The 22467-nt window shown below is 33.0% G+C and overlaps 1 protein-coding gene across 8 annotated transcripts; it reads right to left on the bottom strand.

Annotated features, from left to right (window-relative positions):
- Positions 1–6421: 6421 nt before the first annotated feature.
- LOC18422143 (agamous-like MADS-box protein AGL104) lies at positions 6422–12549 on the bottom strand. Of its 8 annotated transcripts, none has more exons than XM_088865755.1 (11): positions 11835–12549; positions 11583–11636; positions 11430–11448; positions 11271–11332; positions 10949–10979; positions 10679–10740; positions 10311–10410; positions 10165–10215; positions 9334–9476; positions 7831–8080; positions 6422–6833 (listed from the first exon to the last, which is right to left on the bottom strand). In XM_088865755.1, exons 1-11 carry the CDS (start codon positions 12017–12019, stop codon positions 6825–6827), a joined length of 966 nt encoding a protein of 321 aa, XP_088721881.1. In that variant the 5' UTR covers positions 12020–12549; the 3' UTR covers positions 6422–6824. The 8 variants fall into 8 exon arrangements, with proteins under 8 accessions (XP_088721881.1, XP_088721879.1, XP_088721883.1 ...); XM_088865753.1 differs by having other exon boundaries at positions 6422–6794; XM_088865757.1 differs by having other exon boundaries at positions 6422–6794; positions 7871–8080.
- Positions 12550–22467: the final 9918 nt, after the last annotated feature.

Below are 22467 nucleotides of genomic sequence, written 5' to 3'. Positions count from 1 at the left end.
AAAGAAGCATTTCCTAACTCTAACCAAGTGGGTGTAGACCGTGTTACCCTGACACCCAACTCCTGGGTTAATCTCTCATGTTGAGTAGGGAACCTACTGTGGTCTACCATTCTACCACACGTACTAGGTGCAAAATATACAAAATTAATTGAATACATATTTTCAAATATGGTTTTATTTAAATGCGAAATTTATGTGTAAAATTTTTAGGTCGAAATACTGGACACCTTATGTGCGTGTCACCATAGTCATTTCGCTAAAGCTATTTACTTGGCTTGGTCTTACGTTGAGCCACATGATAAATCTACCCCTTCTTGTTTAGGGTTAGCAACTCCATAACAAGATTTTAATAAGAAAAACATGTTCCAGTGTCCAAACAATATTAGAGGCTGTTTGGGTGTTTTTTAATATTACCCTTGATGAGGTAGACAAGTGAAAATAATTATACGAAGTAATTACTGTTTTGTTGAATTAGATGGTATAAAATTATTCCATGCAGGGCGGGACGCATTTTTATGTATCCCCTGAGGTATAAAACGTCCATCTTTAAGATGGACGCAAGTGGGTTATCTATTTAAAAACAATTGAAATAAATGGTCTAAATTTGTTTTTTATAAAATATCTATATTTAATTTTCAAAATCTATCCATTTTTTCATATTCATGATCTCCATGTTAGAGATTACATGTCATTAAAAATTATGTCCAAAAAATCCATCTCAAAACTAAATTTTTAAGGGGGATTCAATTCTACATCCACCTTATTAATCTTTTGAGGTGGTGTTGCCGTGCCAATGATATTTTCCTTTTAAGAGAAGTGTGTCTTGGTACCTTATTAAAGGGTGGCGGTTGTGCTTGACCGTGTTTGGTTCTATCCAAAAAGTAGAAAAGAAAAAGATTTTTAAAAGTTCCTATAATCACCATGATTGCCAATTATACGCACTTATACCCTATGGAGTACACTAAATCCCATTAGCCAATCCCTTACCGAGGTGGAGTTCTTGATCTGAAATTCTGCAAAAGCATCTCTGATTCATCGTATAGATTATTTCCCCAAAAACAGAAAAAAAAAAAATGTTTTTGAAAAACTAAATCTTGACCGTCCCTAAAATAGACGGTTTACCCTGGCAATGGAGATATCATTTAGGGGAAAGCTTTCTATGTTCGCCTACAACATACAAGTTCTATCCTTCCCTTGCCATTTAACTGTTCATTTTTTATCAAAAGAGTCACTCACTGTTTGATCTTAGATCCCACGTCTCAAAATATTTTATTTTTAGTTTTTTTTTAATACAAATTTTTTGAACATGAAATTTGGTACGTGTTATCTTCTCATTGGGGCACGCCTATAAAAAATAGTAACAATAATTTTTCGATAAAAAATAGTGACCAAAAATCCCTTAAAACTTTTAGGGGTATTTTGGACATTTTATTTTATTCAAAATAAATTTTTTATATTTTTTGTTAGAGTGAGTTTAATAGAGGAATGGACGTCCAAAATTTGGTATCAAAATAGTTTATAGAAAAAAATAAAAATAAAATAGTGTAGAGACGTGACATTGTAGTTGGGCCAATCTTAGCCCTCTATTAAAAAGTGGACGGTTGGATAAGGGGGAGATAGAACTTCTATATTGTAGGGGAATATAAAAAGCTATCCCAACATTTAGAGCACTTCGAGTTTTGATTTTTTTGTTTTTTATTTTTTTATTTTAAGGATGATTGATCACTAGGATGAATTATATAACTCAAAATAAAATAAAATAAATATGAGTCACGAATTTTAGGTGCCCAACAAAAAGTAGGGTTTTTTTTGGGGTAGATCAGTGGGGAATATAGACCCCTATCTGTTTTTTTTTTTTTTTTAAATAATTAGTAGTTTTTTAATGCGCCAGTGTGAATGAAAACTTAAATCGATAGTTGAAGCTCAAGTGATGTGCCCCATATATTTTTCCTCCTATGTTATTGCTTTTTTTATTGGTTAGTAATTTTTCTCGACAAATTAATTTAAACTGAAACCTTTGAAATTGAATCGTGAACCCTTAGCAAATTACTTCTTATGGCTTCATTCGTGTATTTAAGAAAGGGCAAGCTTTGTATGCTTCCCCTATAGCATAGAAGTTCTATCCTCCCCTTTATCCAATCGTCCATTCTAAATGGAGGGCTAAGATTGCCCCCAATCACAATGTCACTTCTCTACACGATTTTATTTTTAATTTTTTTTTATAAACTATTTTGACACCAAATTTTGGACGTCCATTCCTCTATTAAACTTACACTAGCAAAACAAATATAAAAAATATTTTTAATAAAATAAAATAACCAAAATACCCCTGAAAGATTCAAGCGGTATTTTGGTCATTATATTTTATCAAAAAATTATTTTTAATATTTTTTTATAGGTGTGCCCCAATGAGAAGATGGGATGTACCAAATTTTATATTCATACAATTTGTATATAAAAAATAAAAAAAAAATACTTTCAGATGTCGGATCTAAGATCAAATGGTGAGTGACTCTCTTGATTAAAATTGGATGGCTGGATGGTAGGGGGAGGATAAAACTTCTATGCTTTAGGGGAAGCATGAAAACCTTTCTCTTTAAGAAAAAAAAAAATATATAAAGAGACCATTTATTTTTAATACAAAGAGGTCATAATCACTCTTGTCCATCATATTTCAAATCGGGTGGTTATGAGTGTCTCATTGACAGACTCAAAGTTCAATTTTTTTTTTTTCTCAAACTTTTTGATATACCCAAAGTCATCCAACTTGACATCCAATGGCTAATAACAATTGTGATTTCTTTCTATCAAAGAAAAACACAATCATTGTGTACAATCCCTTACGAAAAACACCTTCTTCATACCCAACCAAGACCAATGGTCTCATTGTGTACAATCCCTTACAAATTGGTTTAGTTTGAGGAAAGCTTCCCATTTGATCCCATCCACACATAAAGTGTATGTGATCCTTGATCTCAACCGTTAGGTCCGAGTAGATTGCTAATATGGCTGAGTCACAATGTCACAAGATGGCTCTTGAGCGTCAGATCTTGATTTCACGTGTTAGAGTTTTTTATTTTTATTTTTTAACTTATGAATCATTTTGTATCAATTTTGGAGCATACATGCATCTCAAAAGGGCACACATGATAAAATAATAAAAAATATTTCATGTGATAAAAATTACTAGAATACCTTTGAATCTTTTAGGAACATTTTGATCATTTATTTTCATGAGAACTATATAATGTTATTTTTAAATAGAGAAAAAGTGAAGTTAGTTGGAGGGTTTGACCACCTCATTGACTTTTGTAAAAGTACTCTGACCATTTAAGCGTTATTTTCCAATAAAAATAAGAAAAGTTATACATGCAGCAAGGAGCACCTAAGAAAATAATGAAAAAGCTTGTTTTGATGCTGAAAAACTTTCTTTACCATCAAAATGTTATTTTCAGGATGTAAGTGTTTATAGATCTATCCAATCTATACTATTTCTTGATATTTAAATCTCATAACTAGATGTGGAAGTAAATTTTTAGATAATCTCATGAATTTCTAGTACTAAATTTGTATCTTCCAACTCGATTTGAAGTTATTATGATGCTTTAAAGTTGATGCTTTAAGTAAATCACACCCATAAAATAACACAAAATGATTAATAAAAAGATGAAACAGAGGAGAGGGACCCTTCTCCATGTAATTGAGAGAAAATAAAAAAAAATAACACAAAATGATTAATAAAAAGATGAAAGCGAGGAGAGAGACCCTTCTCCATGTAATTGAGAGAAAATAAAGGAAACGATCTTTCGAGACAGACTATAGAGTTCTAGGGCCTTTTATTGTTTTATTTCAAAACCTGTCACTTTATGTTTATATGGCCTTTTATTGTTTTATTTCAGAACCTCTCACTTTATGTAGCACCGCCCAACTCAATTATCAGGTTGTGGTTTTGAATCTTGCTCATACCATTGAGCGACACCTTTAAAAGAAAAAATCTAATATATCTAAAAAAATAGGTAGGTGCCTATCTTCTCCATAGAATTACTCAAAATAAATAAATAATAATAATTTCACCCATATGTACCAATAACTTGGTACCAGGAGTGTTTCAAAACCCAAATCTATGGAGTTGATCATTTACCTAGAAATCCTAGTTGAATCAGATCTAGATTGAGCATGGATCGGTTTGAATAGGTGATCTAAAAAAATATTTAAAATAAAATAAATAAATAAATAAATAAATAAAATAAAAAAATCAGATCTAGATAGGGTACGAGGCCATTTATTTTGATACAAAGAGGTCACAATCTTTTTTAACCATTGGATGTTAAATCCAATAGATTGAAACGTCTCATAACATTCAAGAAATTTTATTACGAACTTTGTGTCCAATCAATAAAACATCATCAACCTATTAATTTCACATCTAATAGTTAATAATGATTGTGACCTTCTTGTATCAAAAGTAAATAGTCACATTGTACACATTTCTTAAAAGAAAATAAAAGGTTAGTAGTTAAGCTTTAAAGTAGACTAGGATCCATATCATCCAATAACTAATTCCTATCTAGATCGACTATTCATATCGAAATCATGACTTAAGCCCGCTATCTAGTTGATCTCTATGGAGTGTTTGATTTTTTAAAGATGTAGTTTCACAAATCACGTTTTTCAATACGATAGGACTTTGCCATTTTTAATAAAAAGTGTTATGCTAAAACTGGATATCATGGTATCCACCACCATTCATTTTAATATTAGTTCTACATATAACTATAAAACTTTTAATATTTACTTCTTTGAAATATGTGATTTAAAAAATATGTGATTTCAGAGAAGTGTAAGAAAGTCAAGCCCCTTTTAACGATTTTCACACGTTTTTGCCGAGTCAAAAGAGGATAAGATCCTCGTAACGTCTCACCCGGCCCATTGCGCATAGGCCAAGGAATAATTGAAGACCATGTCTCGCACCAAAACACATAATCGTAACGGAATCCCCAAAAGACTCGTCCACTTGCCACAACTTTCCTCACACGTGTGTTAAGCCCACAATGGCATTGACACGTGCCACGTATAAGAAAAGCTTCTCATCCTTTCCTATGCATGCATTCAGACGTGTCGAGGCGAGAACACGAGACGACAATTTAGCTCATGTCCCAATTATGCCCACAACAAAAAAGTCAATTAATTTATTAAAAGATAAATGCCCTTCTAAAAAAAATATATTTTAGAAAGGAAAAAAGTTTATATAAGATTGCGATTTGAAAATGTAGAATTACAAATGCATCTCAAAACTATATCAGAAAGGTTGTTTTAATGATAAAAAATCATCATCTCGATATCAAGATGTATGAATATAAAAAAATAAAATTTTAAGTCTAAAAAATAGTGTATCTCGCAACATATCATCTAGACTGTCCATTTTCAAGATTTTCATATGTTTATAGATATCCTTGATTACAATTATATTTGGAGTTTAAAAGTTTCTAATTAGATATGAAAATAGATTTTAAGATAATACTAAGAGTTTTTTATAACAAAATTACATATTATGATAAAATTTGGAGGTGCACTTTAGTTGGATTGTTTATGGTTCAACCTTATAAACACCGCATCTTTTAGAAAATAGATATTATATTTCCGTGTTTTCTAAGAAAAAAAGTGTTTTTTTTTGCAAAATGAAAATAATTTTCTTCTTGAGAAAAGAATCCATTTTTTTCGAATTTTTTTTGGTTTACTTAAATTATTTTTTCACTTGAGAGAGAGAAAAAAAAAAAAATGAGAGTGAGTAAAAAAAAAATGTAATAGGACATGGTTTGCGTGCGATCAGTCCGCATGATAATTCCGATCACCACCGTCCAACACCAACTACCAACAAGTTGGACGGTGGTGATAGAAAGTTACCACGCGGGCTGCTTGCAAATAAACTTTTTACTAAGGGCAAGCCCAAAAAAATAGTGGTCAATAGGTTTATTATCTTTTTGCAGTCAATAGCTTTTATTAAAATGATAATATATATTAGACCTCTTTGATAAGGTGGGCATAAGCATCTTTAGTTGTTAGTTACGAATTTGACGCTCGTAAAAAAAATTGTGGTAATCAATAGATTTTATCAAAGTGATATCATAAAATAAGATCATTTCTACTAAACCTCTTTCGTAAGGTAGTCATGATCATCCTTAATTGTTTGTTATGAAATTTAATACATGCCATAAAGTTAGTAAAAATCCTCTTTTGAACTTTCATGTGGGTCAATAGACATTTGCCAAATTTCACACCTCATGTTTCTCTTATTTTGGTAAATCAAAATTTCATTGAAAAGGAAAACACACGAAGTGAACTCAATTCTCAAAAAAGAAGAAGTAAACACATGAAAAAAACATGTAAATTTAATAAATGTAAATATAAAAGAGAATTCACAAGAGGAAGAGCTTGGTGCAAATTTATTACTCGGCACTGTATAGAAAGTATTCATTTTTACAGAAGTACGTATGCATGGGAACACTGTTGAATAAGGAGAATTTTGACATCCTTATTTTTCGCAGGAGAAAAGGGCCAAAAAAAAATATCTCCTTGTTCGATTCTCCGAACTCTGTATTATCGCTAAATTGTACGACATATTACAATAAAAAAACACATATATCACAAGATAAACAAGAAAAGAAAAAAAATCAGACGTCCAACTGGGGCAGCTGGGTTTCATATACTCCCTCCTCTGCCGCATGGCGTCGTGCCTGCTCCTGCTGAGGCTGCATCAACGGCTGTGATTCATGCTCCACTATCGCTTGGCCCGACTGTCATTTCCATTTTCTAAAATAAGTGAGTCAACTTATCTACAAATAAAATAATTGCCGGAATTAACATTTCCTTGTCAAAAAGAAAAAAATACCGGAATTACCATAACATAAAAAAAAAAGGGGGGATTCTTCTGTTTCATGATTTAGTAGTTAATTTAAAATAATTGCTGGAATTAACATTTCCTTGTAAAAAAAAAAAAAAATACTGGAATTGAAATAACATAAAAAAATGGGGGATTCCTATTTTTCATGATTTAGTAGTAAATTTAATATTTTAAATAGCTAATCATAATAACCCAATAAAAATACTGAAAAATTTATATACAAACCTAATATCAGCAACATAACCAAATATGAAATGGTTAGCGAGGTAGGGCACCACAATGTGGCATTTTAAGTTCATTAATACAACGAGTACAAGGATCTTTTTTCTAAATTACCTGAAGCACACAAAAAAAAAAAAAACAAAAAAAGCATAATAAATTTAATTTTTTTTCATATATATATATATATATATATATATATATATATATATATAAAAGTAAAGTTCAGTACTTCACCTACACCTCATCACCGTCTAAAGTTCATCACACGGTCATAGTTGTCTGGTAGTATTTGGATTTTAATAATTATTTTACATATCATATTTATTTAAAATTTGGGACGTGTATACATATGACCAAGTCACACCAAAATAAAATATAAAAAAATAATAATAAAAAAATAAAATAACAAAAATACCCCTAAAACTTCAAGGGTATTTCAAGTCATTTTTATCATCCAAATTATTATTTTTTATATTTTATTCAGGTGTACCTCACTATGCCGCGTACACCTATAAAATTTTAGATTATTATGGTTTAGAAAATAAATATTAAAATTTAAATACTATCCTACTTCTGTGGTCATATGATGAACTTTAGACTGTGATAAAATTGTATACGAAATATGGTAGAACCTCGCGTATAAACGTAGGCGTTTTGTAGTGTTTTCCTTTATATGTATTTATATTTATATTTTTATATTTTAGTACCTGAATTATAGAAGAATAAGAGGTTGGGATGAGGGCGGACATGAGCTCTTGGGCGCTGTAAGCGTGGTGGTGCTGCCATTCTGGCACGTTCCGGTTGAGTGATACGTAGTCTTCATGACACGTGTCACTCTGCAATTGGCTATCACTCTTCATAGAAGTGCTTACGTGGCAATCGCTGAGGTGGGGCTCCATTGATATACCCGCCTGTTGTTGTGATAACGCCTCGTACATGGAGTGTGCTTGATCCCTACTAACCAAGAGAAAAGAAATAAAAATCAGAGGAAAAAATGATTATAGATTAAAGTATTTAGAAATATTATTTCTATAGAACCTTAATGGAATTTCAAGTAGGTTTGATTAGATATGATTTTTGTTCAAACTCCTTCAAACTATACAAGTGCAAATTCAAAGAAACAGGAATCATTAATAGACACGGTTTTGTTGAGTCAGCTGACTCACCTTCCAAATTAGATCATGGTTAGATTATTGAACTCTAAAATTTTGAATTGAAAATACATCTTTGAGATATATTTTGCAGAGAGTCCGTGAAAAAATAGTGTGAATCGGCTGACTCTAACACTTCTACATCATTAATAGGAAAGATGATTTTTTCTTTGTTTTTTGAGAAATGCTAAGATTTTGGATTACCAGAAGGCAAAGTGTTAAAGAAATATAGCAATACCAATAACTGATTGATGAAATAGTTAGTAAATTTTTGGTTAAATTGTGTTTTTGTTAATTTGTATAAGAGAGAGCTTATAAAAATGTGTTACTCTTATATTGTGGAAATAAGGTACGCGTTAAAAACTCATTGGAAAAAGTTATTGTTATACTTAAAAACTCTTTAATTGATCATCTCAATATCAAGATATACAACTATGGAGAAATTTTTTTTTTCAAGTTCTAAAATTGTATATCTTGTAATGTACAATCTAGAATGTACGTTTTAGAGATTTCATGAGTTTGGAGATCTGCTCTATTTGTATCAATTTTTACTTTTAAATTGTATAATTATATTTGCAGTAAATTTTGGATCATCGTTGAAATTTGACACTGAAATTACATCTTTCCACATGTACGATGGTGTAACTTACTTGGATTGTTTAAAGTTGATACCTTATACAAACTACACCTATTTTTATAAGGCTTTATTGTTTTGAAAAACAAAAAAGAAAAAATAAGAAAACAGTGATGGTGAGCCCTTCAAGAATTATGAAAATAAGTTTAAAAAAATGCCCAAGGTTTTGAATTATGGAAAGGGCTAGTGTTAAAGAAACATTGCAATTTGATGAAAGAATTAGTAGTTTCTGGTTAAAATGGGAAGATATTGATTTGTATAACGCCATTTTGTTAAAGTAAATTACAATGGATTCTGACATTTAGGTTTGGGAATTTTTATTTTTTATTTTTTAATTTTAATTTAAAATTTTTTTTTATTACATCCAAAAACCAATCAAACAAGGACTAAAAAAAAAAAAACCATTATTTGAAGTTCGAAAGTACCTCAAAGAGATCATGTGGTCAGAGCCAAGGTAGACCTGGACTGAGTTGTTTTGTTGTTGGGTGGTGTTGTGAGAGAGCCAATTCACAGGCTGATGATGATTCTCAAATGAGCCTGCCATCCCTTCCTGTCCTTCCATGTACATCTGCTTCAATTTTCATTTTAAACAAATAAAAAGAACATAAATAAAAGTAGAAATTAGAGAAATCAAGAATACAAAAGAAATAGATTGGTCCCTCTAAAATAGCAAAAAATGGGTAAGTAATATATATATATATATATATATATATATATATATATGGGAAATGACCATGACAGCAAAGGATAACCAAATTTAACCACTAAATTTGATACAGATCTCTGGAAAACTTAAGTATCATACCCATATAATAATTTTTTTAGAGATTTATATTAAATTTAATGGTGATCATTTGGAGTCCTAGACACATAAGTGTAGAAGTATATGAAAAAATATAGAGACGATCTATCTTTAATAGTCACAATTAATTTTGACCATTGTGAAATTAAATGGCTGCATTTATTCCATTCACCAAGCTCAAACTTCAAAATAAATTTTTGCAAACTTTGTGACACATTTAAGCTATCAAATATCATGTTGTGCATAATTATGACCACCTTATATATATATATATAAGGTAAATGGTATATACAATCCTAAAGGATGACGAGCCTCTACCTATTTTTCAAAGATTTTTTGAATACATTAGTGAGAACGGAAGCATAGACTTTAGTTGAGGCTCGGTCATGGTGGCGACTCCAACCTCAATTCTCATTTACTAAAGAATATGTGTGGGTGAATAAGGATTCGTTACCTGCAAATTTGAAGGATTGAACTGCTGAATGTGACTGTTTTGTAGGTATTCCTGAAAAAAAAAAAAAAAAGGGAAAAAAAAAATCTGTTTTAGAGAAAGAAATATCTTTAGAGAGAGAGAGAGAGAGAGAGAGGGGTGTCTGAGACCTTTCTCTGAGTAACTCGAGTGAGGGCGTCCATGAGGAGCTTCTCGCAGCACTCAGCCTCTCGCAGCGATGTGATTTTAGAGGGATCGGCCTCAAAACAACTGCGCCACCACCATTATACAAATACATCTGAGACTAATCTTGCTATGTTATCTATCTTAAAACAACCTTATAACTCATAAAAAAGGGAAAACGTAATTTCATGTGGAAAATTTCTTATATGTTTGATGCTCCTCTCATTAATCAAATAACCTGCAAGGCAAAAATGTCCATCAAAAGTCTCTCTCTCTCATTGGGTTCCTTCAAATGGCTTGATATTTTACTTCATAGAAAATGATAAGAAACAAATAAGCAAATTAATCTACAAACCTTAGTCGCCCCTCAGCAATCTGTAGTTGTTGTTGAAATCTACTAATTTCCTGTTGAAGCTCCTAACAATGAAAAACACAAAATTTAGTCATAAAAATCAAATCAAATGAATCAAATTATCCCAAAATACTGAACCAAAGTTTCATAAACTTGCTCGTCTATAAAAACAATAATACCTGAGAAAATATAGATAAAAATGAAGCTCCTAAGATTATAGTGATGTGAAAAATGAATTGGTAGTAAAAAAATACAAAAATTAAAGGAATTTACCTCAACACTAGAGTTAACACTGCTCGCAGGACTGGTCCAAGCGTCGGTAACCGATCAAGAAGAAATGAAAATGCATAACACCATTAAATAAATAACAAATAAACTAAACTAAACAAAATTTGAAAAGTGGTGCAATAAAAAATTTAAGAAAAAGTATAAAAGGACAAAATTTCAGGTCTCCCCTGTATCTGAATCTTAACCGCCGTATATATCAGATCGACTCCATTAGAGATTTAGACCAAAATAAAAAATAAAAAATCAATTAAATAAAATATAATAAACGATATTTAATTTATTATTATCTTAATATGTTTGGTGTTACCTAGTGAGATGGGAAGCGATGTCGCTTTCGCACTTGAGTTTCTTGAGCGCCCTGTTGAGATACTGCATGCATGCATGCATCCACCGCATAAGCTTTCATTCCCCAAAACTCTAAGGTGTAGAGAGAGAAAGCAGATTGTAAATCTTAAAAATTACCCACCTCCTGATTCTGAAGTGGCCTGCAATTATGGATATGAGAGAGAGAGAGAGAGAGAGAGAGAGAGAGAATGAGTCAAAACAATTAATGAATTCATTAAAAATGAAAAATCAGATGAACAAAAGAGAAAAGTATAAGAAAAATTGTTATTATTACCCTCCTCTATCATGATCAGGAAGGTTTACATAACGCGCCAAGACGTCCTCAATCCTGAAAATCCAAAGATGAAAAAGAAACCCCAAAAAATGGACAAAAACCCAATGAAATGAAACAAATCAATTAACAAATTGAAAAAGAAACCCCAAGAATCAAATAAAGCAAAAAAATTGAATTGGAAAGAAAATTCCATCTTTATCAACAATAATGAAACCAATTCAGAAAAGAAAAATCTGTGTCGGAAATACTCACCGTTTTTTGCCGGAAAACTGACTTAGTCGACCGGAAGGTGAGAACATGATCAAAGCTATGTCTATATCGCACAGAATGGAGAGCTCATAAGCCTTCTTAATGAGCCCATTCCTCCTCTTTGAAAAGGTTACCTGTCTATTGGTACTGTTCTCTATTTTCTTAATCTGGAGTTTAACGCGACCCATTATCTATCTGCAAAGGTAGAAGAGAGAGAAAAAGAAAGAAGAGAGAGAGAGAGAGCCCCAAAAAAGTGAATTGCCTAAAAAAGGTCTGAATCTGACACCAGCAACCCAACAGAGGGAAATGAAAAGAAGAAGAAGAAAAAAAAAAAAAAAAAAAACAGTAACAAGAAAGAGACGGTTTATATAAGAAACAAGTGGGTGATTGGTTTGCTGGGTGTGTTTATTGAGAGGGTAAGGACGTTGTTTTAAGAGAGAGAAAGAAGACAGGGCCAATTCAAAAGAAGGGATTTGAGACAAGAGCGCGGCTCGCTCCCAAGAAAACGCAGCAAAATGTGGACTTGAATGGGATGGGATCCCTGGTGCGCAGGGATATGACCTGTGGAAGAGCGAGACCCTCTCTCTAAGAGGTCGGACCCTTGGATTCTAGTTTCGATCTCGATCTCTCTCTCTCTCTCTCTTGATCGGTCTCTTTCTCTCTCTACGTTTCTAAGCCGGTAAGCGTCGTGCGACGATGGGACATTCAAGAACCCATCAAACTCACAGGTGTTCCATTCCTTAACTTATATTTCCCTTGGTTTCCATTTCTCTGTGGCAACGGGTCGCGTCCGGATAAGTCCCCAAACATGATACGGGACCTTGACCCGGATCCGGACCCGAATTCCCCAAAAATATAATGACCAAGACCCGAACCCGATTAGATCCCACCCAAAATTCAAAATATCTATATATTTAATTATATTTCATAAATTGGGATTCAAAAAATATTATGAGACCCAAACCCAAATAGTGTTCAGCCCTAAGATTTGGACCAAGACCTAAATCGGGTCTAGGTTGGGTCCATGTTCATTACCACCCTACTCTCTCTCTTATGTCACGTTTGGTTCGCGTTTATATGAAAATATTCTCTTATGCGATCAAATGTGTAAATATTTTTACATCAATTAGTTGACAATTGTTGTGGAGATGCCCCCAATTGGTATGAAAATATTCGTACAGTTCAAATGTGAAAATATTTTTGTATCAATTAGTTGACAATTGCTGTGCATAGATGCCCCCAATTGGTATGAAGATATTCGGATAGTTGACCGCATGAGAGATTTTTTTCATGTGAAAATGTTTTCTAGAAAATATTTTCATGCGAACCAAACGTGCCATTAGTGTTGTTTGCCTTTCTAAGATATGATGGTATTTGGTTTACTAGCACAGTGATTTCAGTTTGGGCGATCGTGCGACTTCCTTATACGGTTTCATTCTACGAGGACAGTGTAGGGTTCTTGGGAACCCCTAGCTTGCGGAATCTGGAATCCCAAGTATCGGGATCTTACCCAAGATCGTGTACATAATTGTCTAAATGCGAAATAAATGAATACAACTATAAATCGAGTGCAAGAAATAAAACAAACATAAAAAAACATATAACTAAAACACACGATTTACGTGGTTCACCTCGTAGGGCTACATCCACGGCCTCGACAAGTAGAAATCCATTATCATAATAAAAATTACAATTTTGGGTTACAAGAGATGTTAGCTATCCATAAATATCGGTAAAAGACCATCACCAATCTTCCTTTCTAAACTCGCTCTCCCGACTGAGCAATACCGTCGATCAATACTTTCTTTCTCATTGCAATAACGCTACCCGAAAGATAAACTCGAGAGACTTTCTTTATCTAGAAGTAGAAGCCTTAGTCAGCTCAAAACTCATGGGAATACCGCCTCTCTCTCGGAGGCCGTGTCTCTCTTTTGGAGATCCATTCCCATAACCCCCAAAGGGGTGACCCTCAAAAGAATGGGTATTATGTCTTCTTTGATTCCCTTATATACATTTTACTTTCTTGCTGCCCATGAAAGTCATTTTTCTTTTGCCCATAATGCCCTTGAAAATATGGGTATGGCGATTTGGCTATCACCAAACCCAAAAATCTCTACCTTGATAGCAAAATAACCATAATTACATTGACAACCTACATTGAATAGGTTTTTTTATTTCTTTTCACTTGCCCCTATTGTAGAGTTTTCACCAACGCGTTGCCTCTATATTTGTCCATCTCAAACCATGTATCCATCAAACACCACCATTCATCTTTTTCTTAATGCAAACCTTAGCTTGTATACATCTTGTGCTCTGATACCAATTGTAGGATTTTTGGGAACCTTAGCTTGCGGAATCGGGAATCCCAAATACTGAGATCCCACCCAAGATCGTGTACATAATTCGGTAAATGTGAAGTAGATGAATACAATTATAAATCGAGTGCAATAAATAAAATAATTAACATAATAATACCACAACAACACACAATTTATGTGGTTCACCCCATAGGGCTATAACCACGGTCTCTCAAATAAAAATACACTATCTCAATGAAGATTGCAGTTTTGGGTTACAAGAGATAATACCTACCTCTAATCATCGGCAAAAAATCATCACCGATCTTCCCTTCTAAACTCGATCTTCTCAACCAAGCAACACCGTTGATCAGTACCTTCTTTTTCACTATAATATCGCTACCGAAAAGATAACTTCGAGAGCAACGAGAGAATTTCTCTCTCTAGAAGTAGAAGCCTTAGCTAATCCAAAACTCATATGAATACCACCTCTTTTTTGGAGGTCATGTCTCTCTCTTGGAGACCTATCTCCATATTGGAGATCCATTCCCATAACCCACTACCTTCAAAAGGATGAGTATTATGTATTTTTTGATTCCCTTATATAGGTTTTACTTTCTTGCCGCCCATGAAAGTCATTTTTCGTTTGCCCCATAATTCCCTTGAAAATATCGGTATACTGATTTGGCTATCACCAAACCCCCAGACATAAATCTAGACGGTGTTTTAGAAGTAGTTGGTGTTTTCTTTGATGTTTTGTATTTGAAAATGCATATATTCGTAAAACAAAATTCATTTAAGCCTGCAATCTCATTTGGAGAAGCATGGTAGCATTAATTTGTATCATTCATTTACACTAAGCGGTGTAGAATTAACACAATCTAAAAAAGATGGGTAATTTATTGATATTGTCTTAAACGATGTGTTAAATCTACCCTCTTCAACTAAAATAGACCAAGAAAGTTATTGCAACTTTATTTTTACACCTAGGGTCACAACTTTAAGTAAGCTTTTCTATTCATTTACAAAAAGAAAAAGTTTATATAAAGTTGCAATCTTAAAATATAGTATTAAGACGCATCTAAGAAACCCATAGTAAAACCGTTGTTTCGAAGTTGGAAAACTCTCTAGTTGATCATCTTGACATCAATATATATGAATATGAGAGAAAAAATGAAAAAAAAGATTTCGATTCACAAAAATAGCACATCTTACAACACCTTATCTGGACCATCCATTTTCAAGATTGTAATGTGTTTTTAGATCTATTTGATTTAAACCATATTTGGGATCTAAAATTTTATAATTAGAGATCAAAATAGATTATCAAGCTATCTTAGGAATTTTCAACACCAAAATTATATCTTATAATAAAATTTGGTGGTGCAATTTGATTGTATAAGGTTGTAACTTTATATAAACCATAACTTTACAAAGTAGTCACAATTAATCTTGACCAGTGGATGTGAAATTGGGTGGCTACATTTATTGCATTGACCAAGCTCAAACTTCAAGAGAATTTTTCTCGAACTTTGTGACACATTCAAGCTATCCGATTTCACATCGGATGGTTATAAGTAATTGTAACCTTCTTGTATCAAAGGTAAATGATGTCATTATACACAATCCCAAAGATTATTTTACTATTTTTTTTCCCAAAGAGATCATCATTGACTGTAGTGTTCAAAATTGGGTGCTAGAGTATGTCATTGATCTCAAATTTAGAAAGAGGTTTTTTGAACTTTGTCGCACACTTCAAGTCGTAGGATTTGACATCTGAGGGTTAGGAGTGATAGTGACCTCTTTGTGCCAAATGTAAATGTAAATGGTCTTTATACTAAATGGATTGTATATTGTTAGACGATTTATTTTTGATACAAAGAAGTCACAATTATTTTTAATCATTGAATGTGTAATCCTATAAATAAAAATCACACTTTTAAGAAATTTTATCTTGGACATTGTGCCTAATCAATAACACATCATCAACCACCCGATTTCAAATCTAATAGTCAATGATGATTAGGACCTCTTTGTATCAAAAGTAATATACTTTACCGGAAATTCTTATTTGTACGACACCTTTACAAAAGCGAGTATAATTATGGTAGTAAATCATAAAAAGCCGTAAAACTCAGAGGTGGCTTCGTAGCACCCACTTCTACAGGTGCATCTAGCTCCATATTTGCCCCGTACAAGAATGCACAAAATAACGTCTAAATTAGAAGTTCTATCTCATGTCATGTCGAATATCGTTCTTACACTCATCAAATACCTTCTAGCAGGCAGAATCCTTGCATAGACTTGATTTTTCTTTCATTAGAGTCAAAAATAGGGAAAGGGGCTGGGTTCGAGATGCTAATACCCTCACACTTTAATCACCACGTTTTGGTTTTCATTTCCAAAGACTCCACCCCACGAATATTTTCAAAACTAAATTGTTTGAATAAACAGATAGGGATTGTCTTTCCCATTGAATAACAAACAAACAAAAAAAAAAAAAAAAAAGAAGGAAAAAAAGAAAAGAAGAAAAAAATACCTTGAGGTACTATTTGTCCAGGTTCATATAGGGCGATTATCGCAGTGGAGCTTAATGGCACCTTCAGGTGGGACGATAAGTTTGTTATATCTCTCTCTACGTTTTGGGCAATCTGTCTAGAATGGGATCAGAAATTCACAAAGATTTAATTATTTAGTAGAATATACTTGAAAATATGCAATATTTGATTAGTATGTTTTAGTTGTTTTAAAGATTTGAGCTTGAGCTTTGTAGCTAAGGTATTGATAGTTGCTGGGCACCTTCCCAAATTGTAGCCTGCTAAATTATCCAAGGAAAAAAAAAAAGAAAAGATCGTTTTTTCTAAGTAAGGGAGCAAGGAATGAACTCGTTTAGAATATATGGGTTAAATTGGAACTTAAATGTGCAAGGGATCCTTTAACCTTGAGGAATGTAAGGGTAGCAACAGATCGGGCCTGTGCCAGGGCAGGGGACGGCCATGAGCCAGGATGGGCCAAAAATAAATAAATAAAAATTAAAAGAAAAAACAAGAAAAAAAGATCAAACCGATCCGAATAAGTCTGTCCCTAGCCCCGGCCTTCAGGCCACAATTGTAACCCAAATTTTTTAAGGACCGGGCCACCTGACCCTTTACCAACCCTAGTGGAGAACAAAAGAGTGCATTAATTTAACTGCTTCAAAATCAGGGTGCTTTACTTCTGTTGGTCATTGCGACATTGATCACGTAGTTAAGAAATACTTTTTTCAATAAGGAAGTGGATGTGGTTTGTGTAATGTGGCGATCTTAAATAATCAAAGTAAATTGCACTAAGTGTGCTGAAAGATTATCTTTTTGTGCTAAAACACCGTTGCGATAGCCAAAGTCTATTTTTATCCAAATTATAAAAGATAAATAAGGTGCTTATATTATGGAGTAATTTATCATTGTACTCAACAATTTTGGACACTTTTATACTCTTGTTTTGTACATGGAGTTTTTTTTCACTAAGAGTATTTTTTATCATTAGGAAAAATGTGACGTAATCGACATGGGATGTGACATCATTCACATGGAGTATTAAATGCGACTAGTGTTTTTCATGTAAGTGATGTCACACCTCATGTGGATAATATAATGGGGTGTGTTCAATCATAGGCCAATTAGTAAAATGGGTATATTGATTCTTTTATTTACTATTGTCAATTTTTTGTGATTTATTTTGAGACACTGGGTCTCACCATTCTTTTTCTACAATAAATGTTATAGAAATAAAGTTAATGAAATTTTTTTTTGTCAAATAAAATAGATGAAGTAATCCATACACAAGGACGGAGATGAGCAAAGTCATTACTAAAATGGTCCAATGGAGCTTTTCTTTATAATTTTCTCCTTCAAGATGAAAATATTCATGTCCCTTGATCATCATCATAGTCTTTTTTTTAATTAATATCATCATATTTTTTTTTAATTAATTGGGATCGGCTACATGAATCTTGATCCGTCATGCTGCTTTAGTAAAGGTCATACCCTTAGTGAGGCTATAAATCCCCATATCTTTTTGAACTATTTCCAACCACTTCTTTTTGGGCATACCCTTTGCATTTTTAAGTCATTCTATTTGAACTAACTCGCACCTCTTAACAGGTCTTGTATTTGGTCGGCACCACACATGATCAGCCAACCTAACTCTACTATCTCTCATCTTATCTCCAATTGGTGCTACACTTAAATTGCTTTTTAGTGTATTATATCTCATCTTATCTCCTATTGGTGCTACACCTAAATTGCTTTTTTAGATAAGGTTTTGAATTTAACTTCGACATTTCTTTACTCTATTTTTTTTTTTTTTTGGGAATGTAGATGTTTCTTTGCATTGCCCCTTAAATCAGTCCCTAACAAATCTAGAACATTGTCTATATAGCAATGATCTAAAGCAACGGTTGTAGCATAGTATAGTGTAATGACACTTCTAGAAACCCATGTTTATAGTATTTGTATAACCCCAAAATTTGCACACACATTCTCTTCATCTCAATAATCAATCTAAAAAAAAAAAAGTTCAATTTGAACCCTAGGTGTGGTCAAAATGAGTCCCCTAAAAAACGAATTTAGACTATTCATTTTGTGAATTTCAAGATATTAGCCTTTATAAACTAAAAATCATTTTTTCCTTTTTAAACATTGTCTATCTAATGATAATAAAGCCATCCAAAAAAATTGGAAATGAAAAAAATTCTTCTAAGGCCTAGATCTAAGTATCTCACCAAAATGAACGGCCTATATTAATTGGGCTTTAGGTTGTGTTTTCAAATTTTTCTTTTTTGTGATTGTTCATTAAAATGAAAAGAATGTATATCTCAAATTTTGGATCAAACAAATGGCTATAAGATGACTTTTTAAGGTTGTTGCATCATATTACTATACAACGGTTACATGAAATCATTGCCCTTGTCTATAATTGTTACATTTGTTAACTATACTTCACGGAGTATTTAAGTACAGTACGTACCCACCAAAAATATTTTAAAAAGGGTGAGGTTTGTATAAGGTTGCCTCCTTATACTGTAGAAGTCAGGTGCACCTATAAGATGTACTTAGAGATATCGTTTCGGCATTAAAAAATTTTGATGGCTTCAAAATCTCTTTTTATCTTTAGTTAGAAAATTTAAAAGTTAAAAAATTGTACTGATTGAGCAGATCTATAAATAGTTGAAAATCTTGTAAACAGATGGTCCATATGACTTTTTATAAGATTTACTATTTTTTGAACTTGGAATTCTTTTTTTTCTTCATGTCCATTCATGAAGGTCAAGATGATGAGTTGGAGGGTTCTCCTATGTGGAAACACTCTCCACTGTAGGATTTTTGAGATGCACCTTTCCTCAACAGTATAAGGTTGCAACCTTATACAATCTTTTTCCTTTAAAAAATCACATGCTTGTTTTCGATGGTTTGATGTCAGAAAAATCGTATCACCCAAATTTTTTTCTTTTTAAAAATCGAAAATGCATAGATGTTCAAGACATTGGACTGGCATTCATACCTATCATGTCGGGTGTCCAATTGTTTTCAATAATAGGCCACCTCAAAAATGGGTTCGTCCGATATTCTTACCATAAGACTGTATCAAAAAAAATAAAAATAAAAATAAAAAAGTACATAAAAATGGGGTATGATATTATAAACATCATATTAGTGGCAAAATTGAAATAAAAAATGACTTCCACATAAATTTGGAGAAAATATGAACCATGTGGTAGGACCACAAATGTTTTCTAGTCCGCAGTTAAATCTCTTTTTATTGGACAAAATTTATATAAGGGAGAGGCTCTAAACAAACAATTTAAGGCACACCTCAAAAATCCTCTAAAAGGGGTTGTTTTGTATAATCCTCAAATTGATCATCTTAACCTCAAGATGTATCGATATGATAAAAATTGATTTCAAGTCTTAGAAATAGTGCATCTTGTAATGCATTTTTGGACAATCAATTTTCAAGCGTTCATAGATCTTCTCGATCTACACTACTTTTGGAGCTTTAAATTTTATAATTAGAGAAGAAAATAGATTTTTAGGCCATCATAAAGATTCCCAGTATTTAAATAACATCTTTCGATACTATTTGAAGGTGTGTTTTACTTTGATTGTTTAGTACCTCGACCCCATACAAACTACACCCTTTTTTTTTTTTTTTTTGTATAATTCTCCTTTATGATTTTATTTGTCTTGAATATTAAGTGTACCACAGATCACACAGAAAAGGTAGTTTTTCTCAATGGGAGTTTAGTTGAATTTTGCAGCTATTAGTTACTTATAGGACAAACAAAATTTCGAAATCTGTTAAACACAAATATGGTGCATATTGTAAAATCTGTTAAAGGTGCATATTGTGGTTTTCATTCCCACTGACATCACCCTACTAACACTTTAAAAAAAACTAACTCTCAAACTATTTGAAATAAAGAACAGGGGCATATCTTCCTCATTGAATTATCCAAAAAAACGTGGTGCACTTGTTTTCACTTAGTATATTTTTAAAATAGAGTTAGTCATGTTTAGTGTCTCTTCCAAACTGGCTCTAACCATTTTGTATAACATTTTCATTTCCCTAATTAAACAACAAAAAATGAAAGAAAAAGCATTTCTACGGCCCATTTATTTTTAGATGCACCAATGATCCTAAGATTTTCACTCCAAGGCATTCTTTGCTCCCTCATGCACCACATAATAATATTTGTTGGGATATGGATATCTCGGGTTCATATTGATATGCATCATTAAGGATGTATATGTATATATTTCTTGATAAGGTTAGGTATCTAGAAGATAGAGAGCAAGTTACTTGGTCATCAAGTTATCATATCATATTTATCTCATGTAATTGTGTGATTGCTCTCTATATATAGAAGTACTTATTGATGTAAACATTCATCTAAAATAATGAAGATGTAGCCAGTTGGGCTTTGGATCCATGGACGTAAGGCTTCGGCCTGAACCACGTAAATATTGTGTTCTCTCTTCTCCTATCTCCATTTTATGTTCCCACAAATTCTAACATGGTATCAGAGCAAAGAAGAAAAATCTGATTTGCTACCACTATTGGAGCGCTCTGATCCACCCATGGAGAACACCGATTTCATCTCTATTGATCAATGGCCTCGGTTCTTTTTCCCAAAAATTTTAGAGTACCATCTCAGTTCTTGATCTCCTCATGAGTATTGTCCTCTGCGACTTGGTAAAGCCTTCCAGCATTATCCGTAAGATATTGATATACATGATGAATTGAGGAGCCTCTTGAATGAATATAGGTTCCCACCTCATCAAGAGAAAAGATAGCCACTGAGTTGTTTGTTTTGTTCTTCCTCAAGGGACTGAATCTCCTCCATGAGAAGGTTTCTGTCCTCCTGGGAACTCGCCAACACTATTCGAAAGTCCCTTCACTGTACCATTCTTGTGTGGGAATATCAATAGTACAAGTTCATCAGCTACGTCGTTCAACATCTTCACAACTAGCTACACCTGATTGTCAGTGCAAACGTCTATATTTATGCATGGTCTTGTTTCATATACCTCACTTCCCAAAATAAGTTTCCTTGACGATTTCACTAAAGCCCCATCAGATGATCCACTTGAATCTTTGCATGCATCCCTCCAAGCAGTGAAGTGAAGCAACTCAAACCTCTTAGCCGCATCCCTCGATTTACAGTAAGAGGTTTCACGGGTATCAATGGGCAATATGTGACGACATCCGTCTTTTGAGAAGAGATGCAGATGAAATCGACACCATGAATGTGCTCTTTCACCTAAGGGAGTATATCAGAGGAGCTGGACTTGGTTACCTACTTTATCCGCCATTGTTTCGAGCTCAAGGAGAAGAAGCACCTCCTCAACTTGTAAGGAGAAGAAGCACCTATGAGGTCGGGATTCATAAGCACCCGTACCTCTCTCTCTTCACAGTTTTTCATCACGCTTGAAGGGTTTATCACCACAGCCAAAGAGCCGCTTCTTCCTCCAAGGCTGCTCCTCAACAGATCCATCTTCCACCATCATCGATTTATTCCGATTGATTCCAAAAAAAAACAAAAGGTCTGAGTTGTGTTTTGACTCTATAATTTGTTTCGCTGCAGAGTTGTGTTTTGACTCTCTGATATGTTTTGGATCCAAATATGCTTGTTTGGTGATCAAATTTCTCGATCCTGATTGATGATCAAGTTTTCCATTACTTGATCCTGTTTGATGATGGAGTTTTCCATTACTCCATCCTGTATGAAGATTGAATTTCTCGATCCTGATTGCTGATCAAGTTTTCTGTTACTTAATCCTGTTTGATGATGGAGTTTT

Source organism: Amborella trichopoda, chromosome 4, assembly GCF_054954075.1.
Source record: "Amborella trichopoda isolate Santa Cruz 75 chromosome 4, AtrichopodaSantaCruz75HAP2 v2.0, whole genome shotgun sequence".
Taxonomy (NCBI): domain Eukaryota; kingdom Viridiplantae; phylum Streptophyta; class Magnoliopsida; order Amborellales; family Amborellaceae; genus Amborella; species Amborella trichopoda.
This window is presented reverse-complemented; position numbering and strand designations above follow the sequence as displayed.

Excerpts from the sequence above, each read along its gene's own strand:
- LOC18422143 (XM_088865753.1), bottom strand. The coding sequence starts at position 12,019 with ATGGGTCGCGTTAAACTCCAGATTAAGAAAATAGAGAACAGTACCAAT. Across the intron at positions 11,637-11,834 it reads CAGTTTTCCGGCAAAAAACG|GATTGAGGACGTCTTGGCGC; the intron begins GTGAGTATTTCC and ends TTGGATTTTCAG. Across the intron at positions 6,795-7,830 it reads CTTATTCTTCTATAATTCAG|TCGGGCCAAGCGATAGTGGA; the intron begins GTACTAAAATAT and ends TGGAAATGACAG.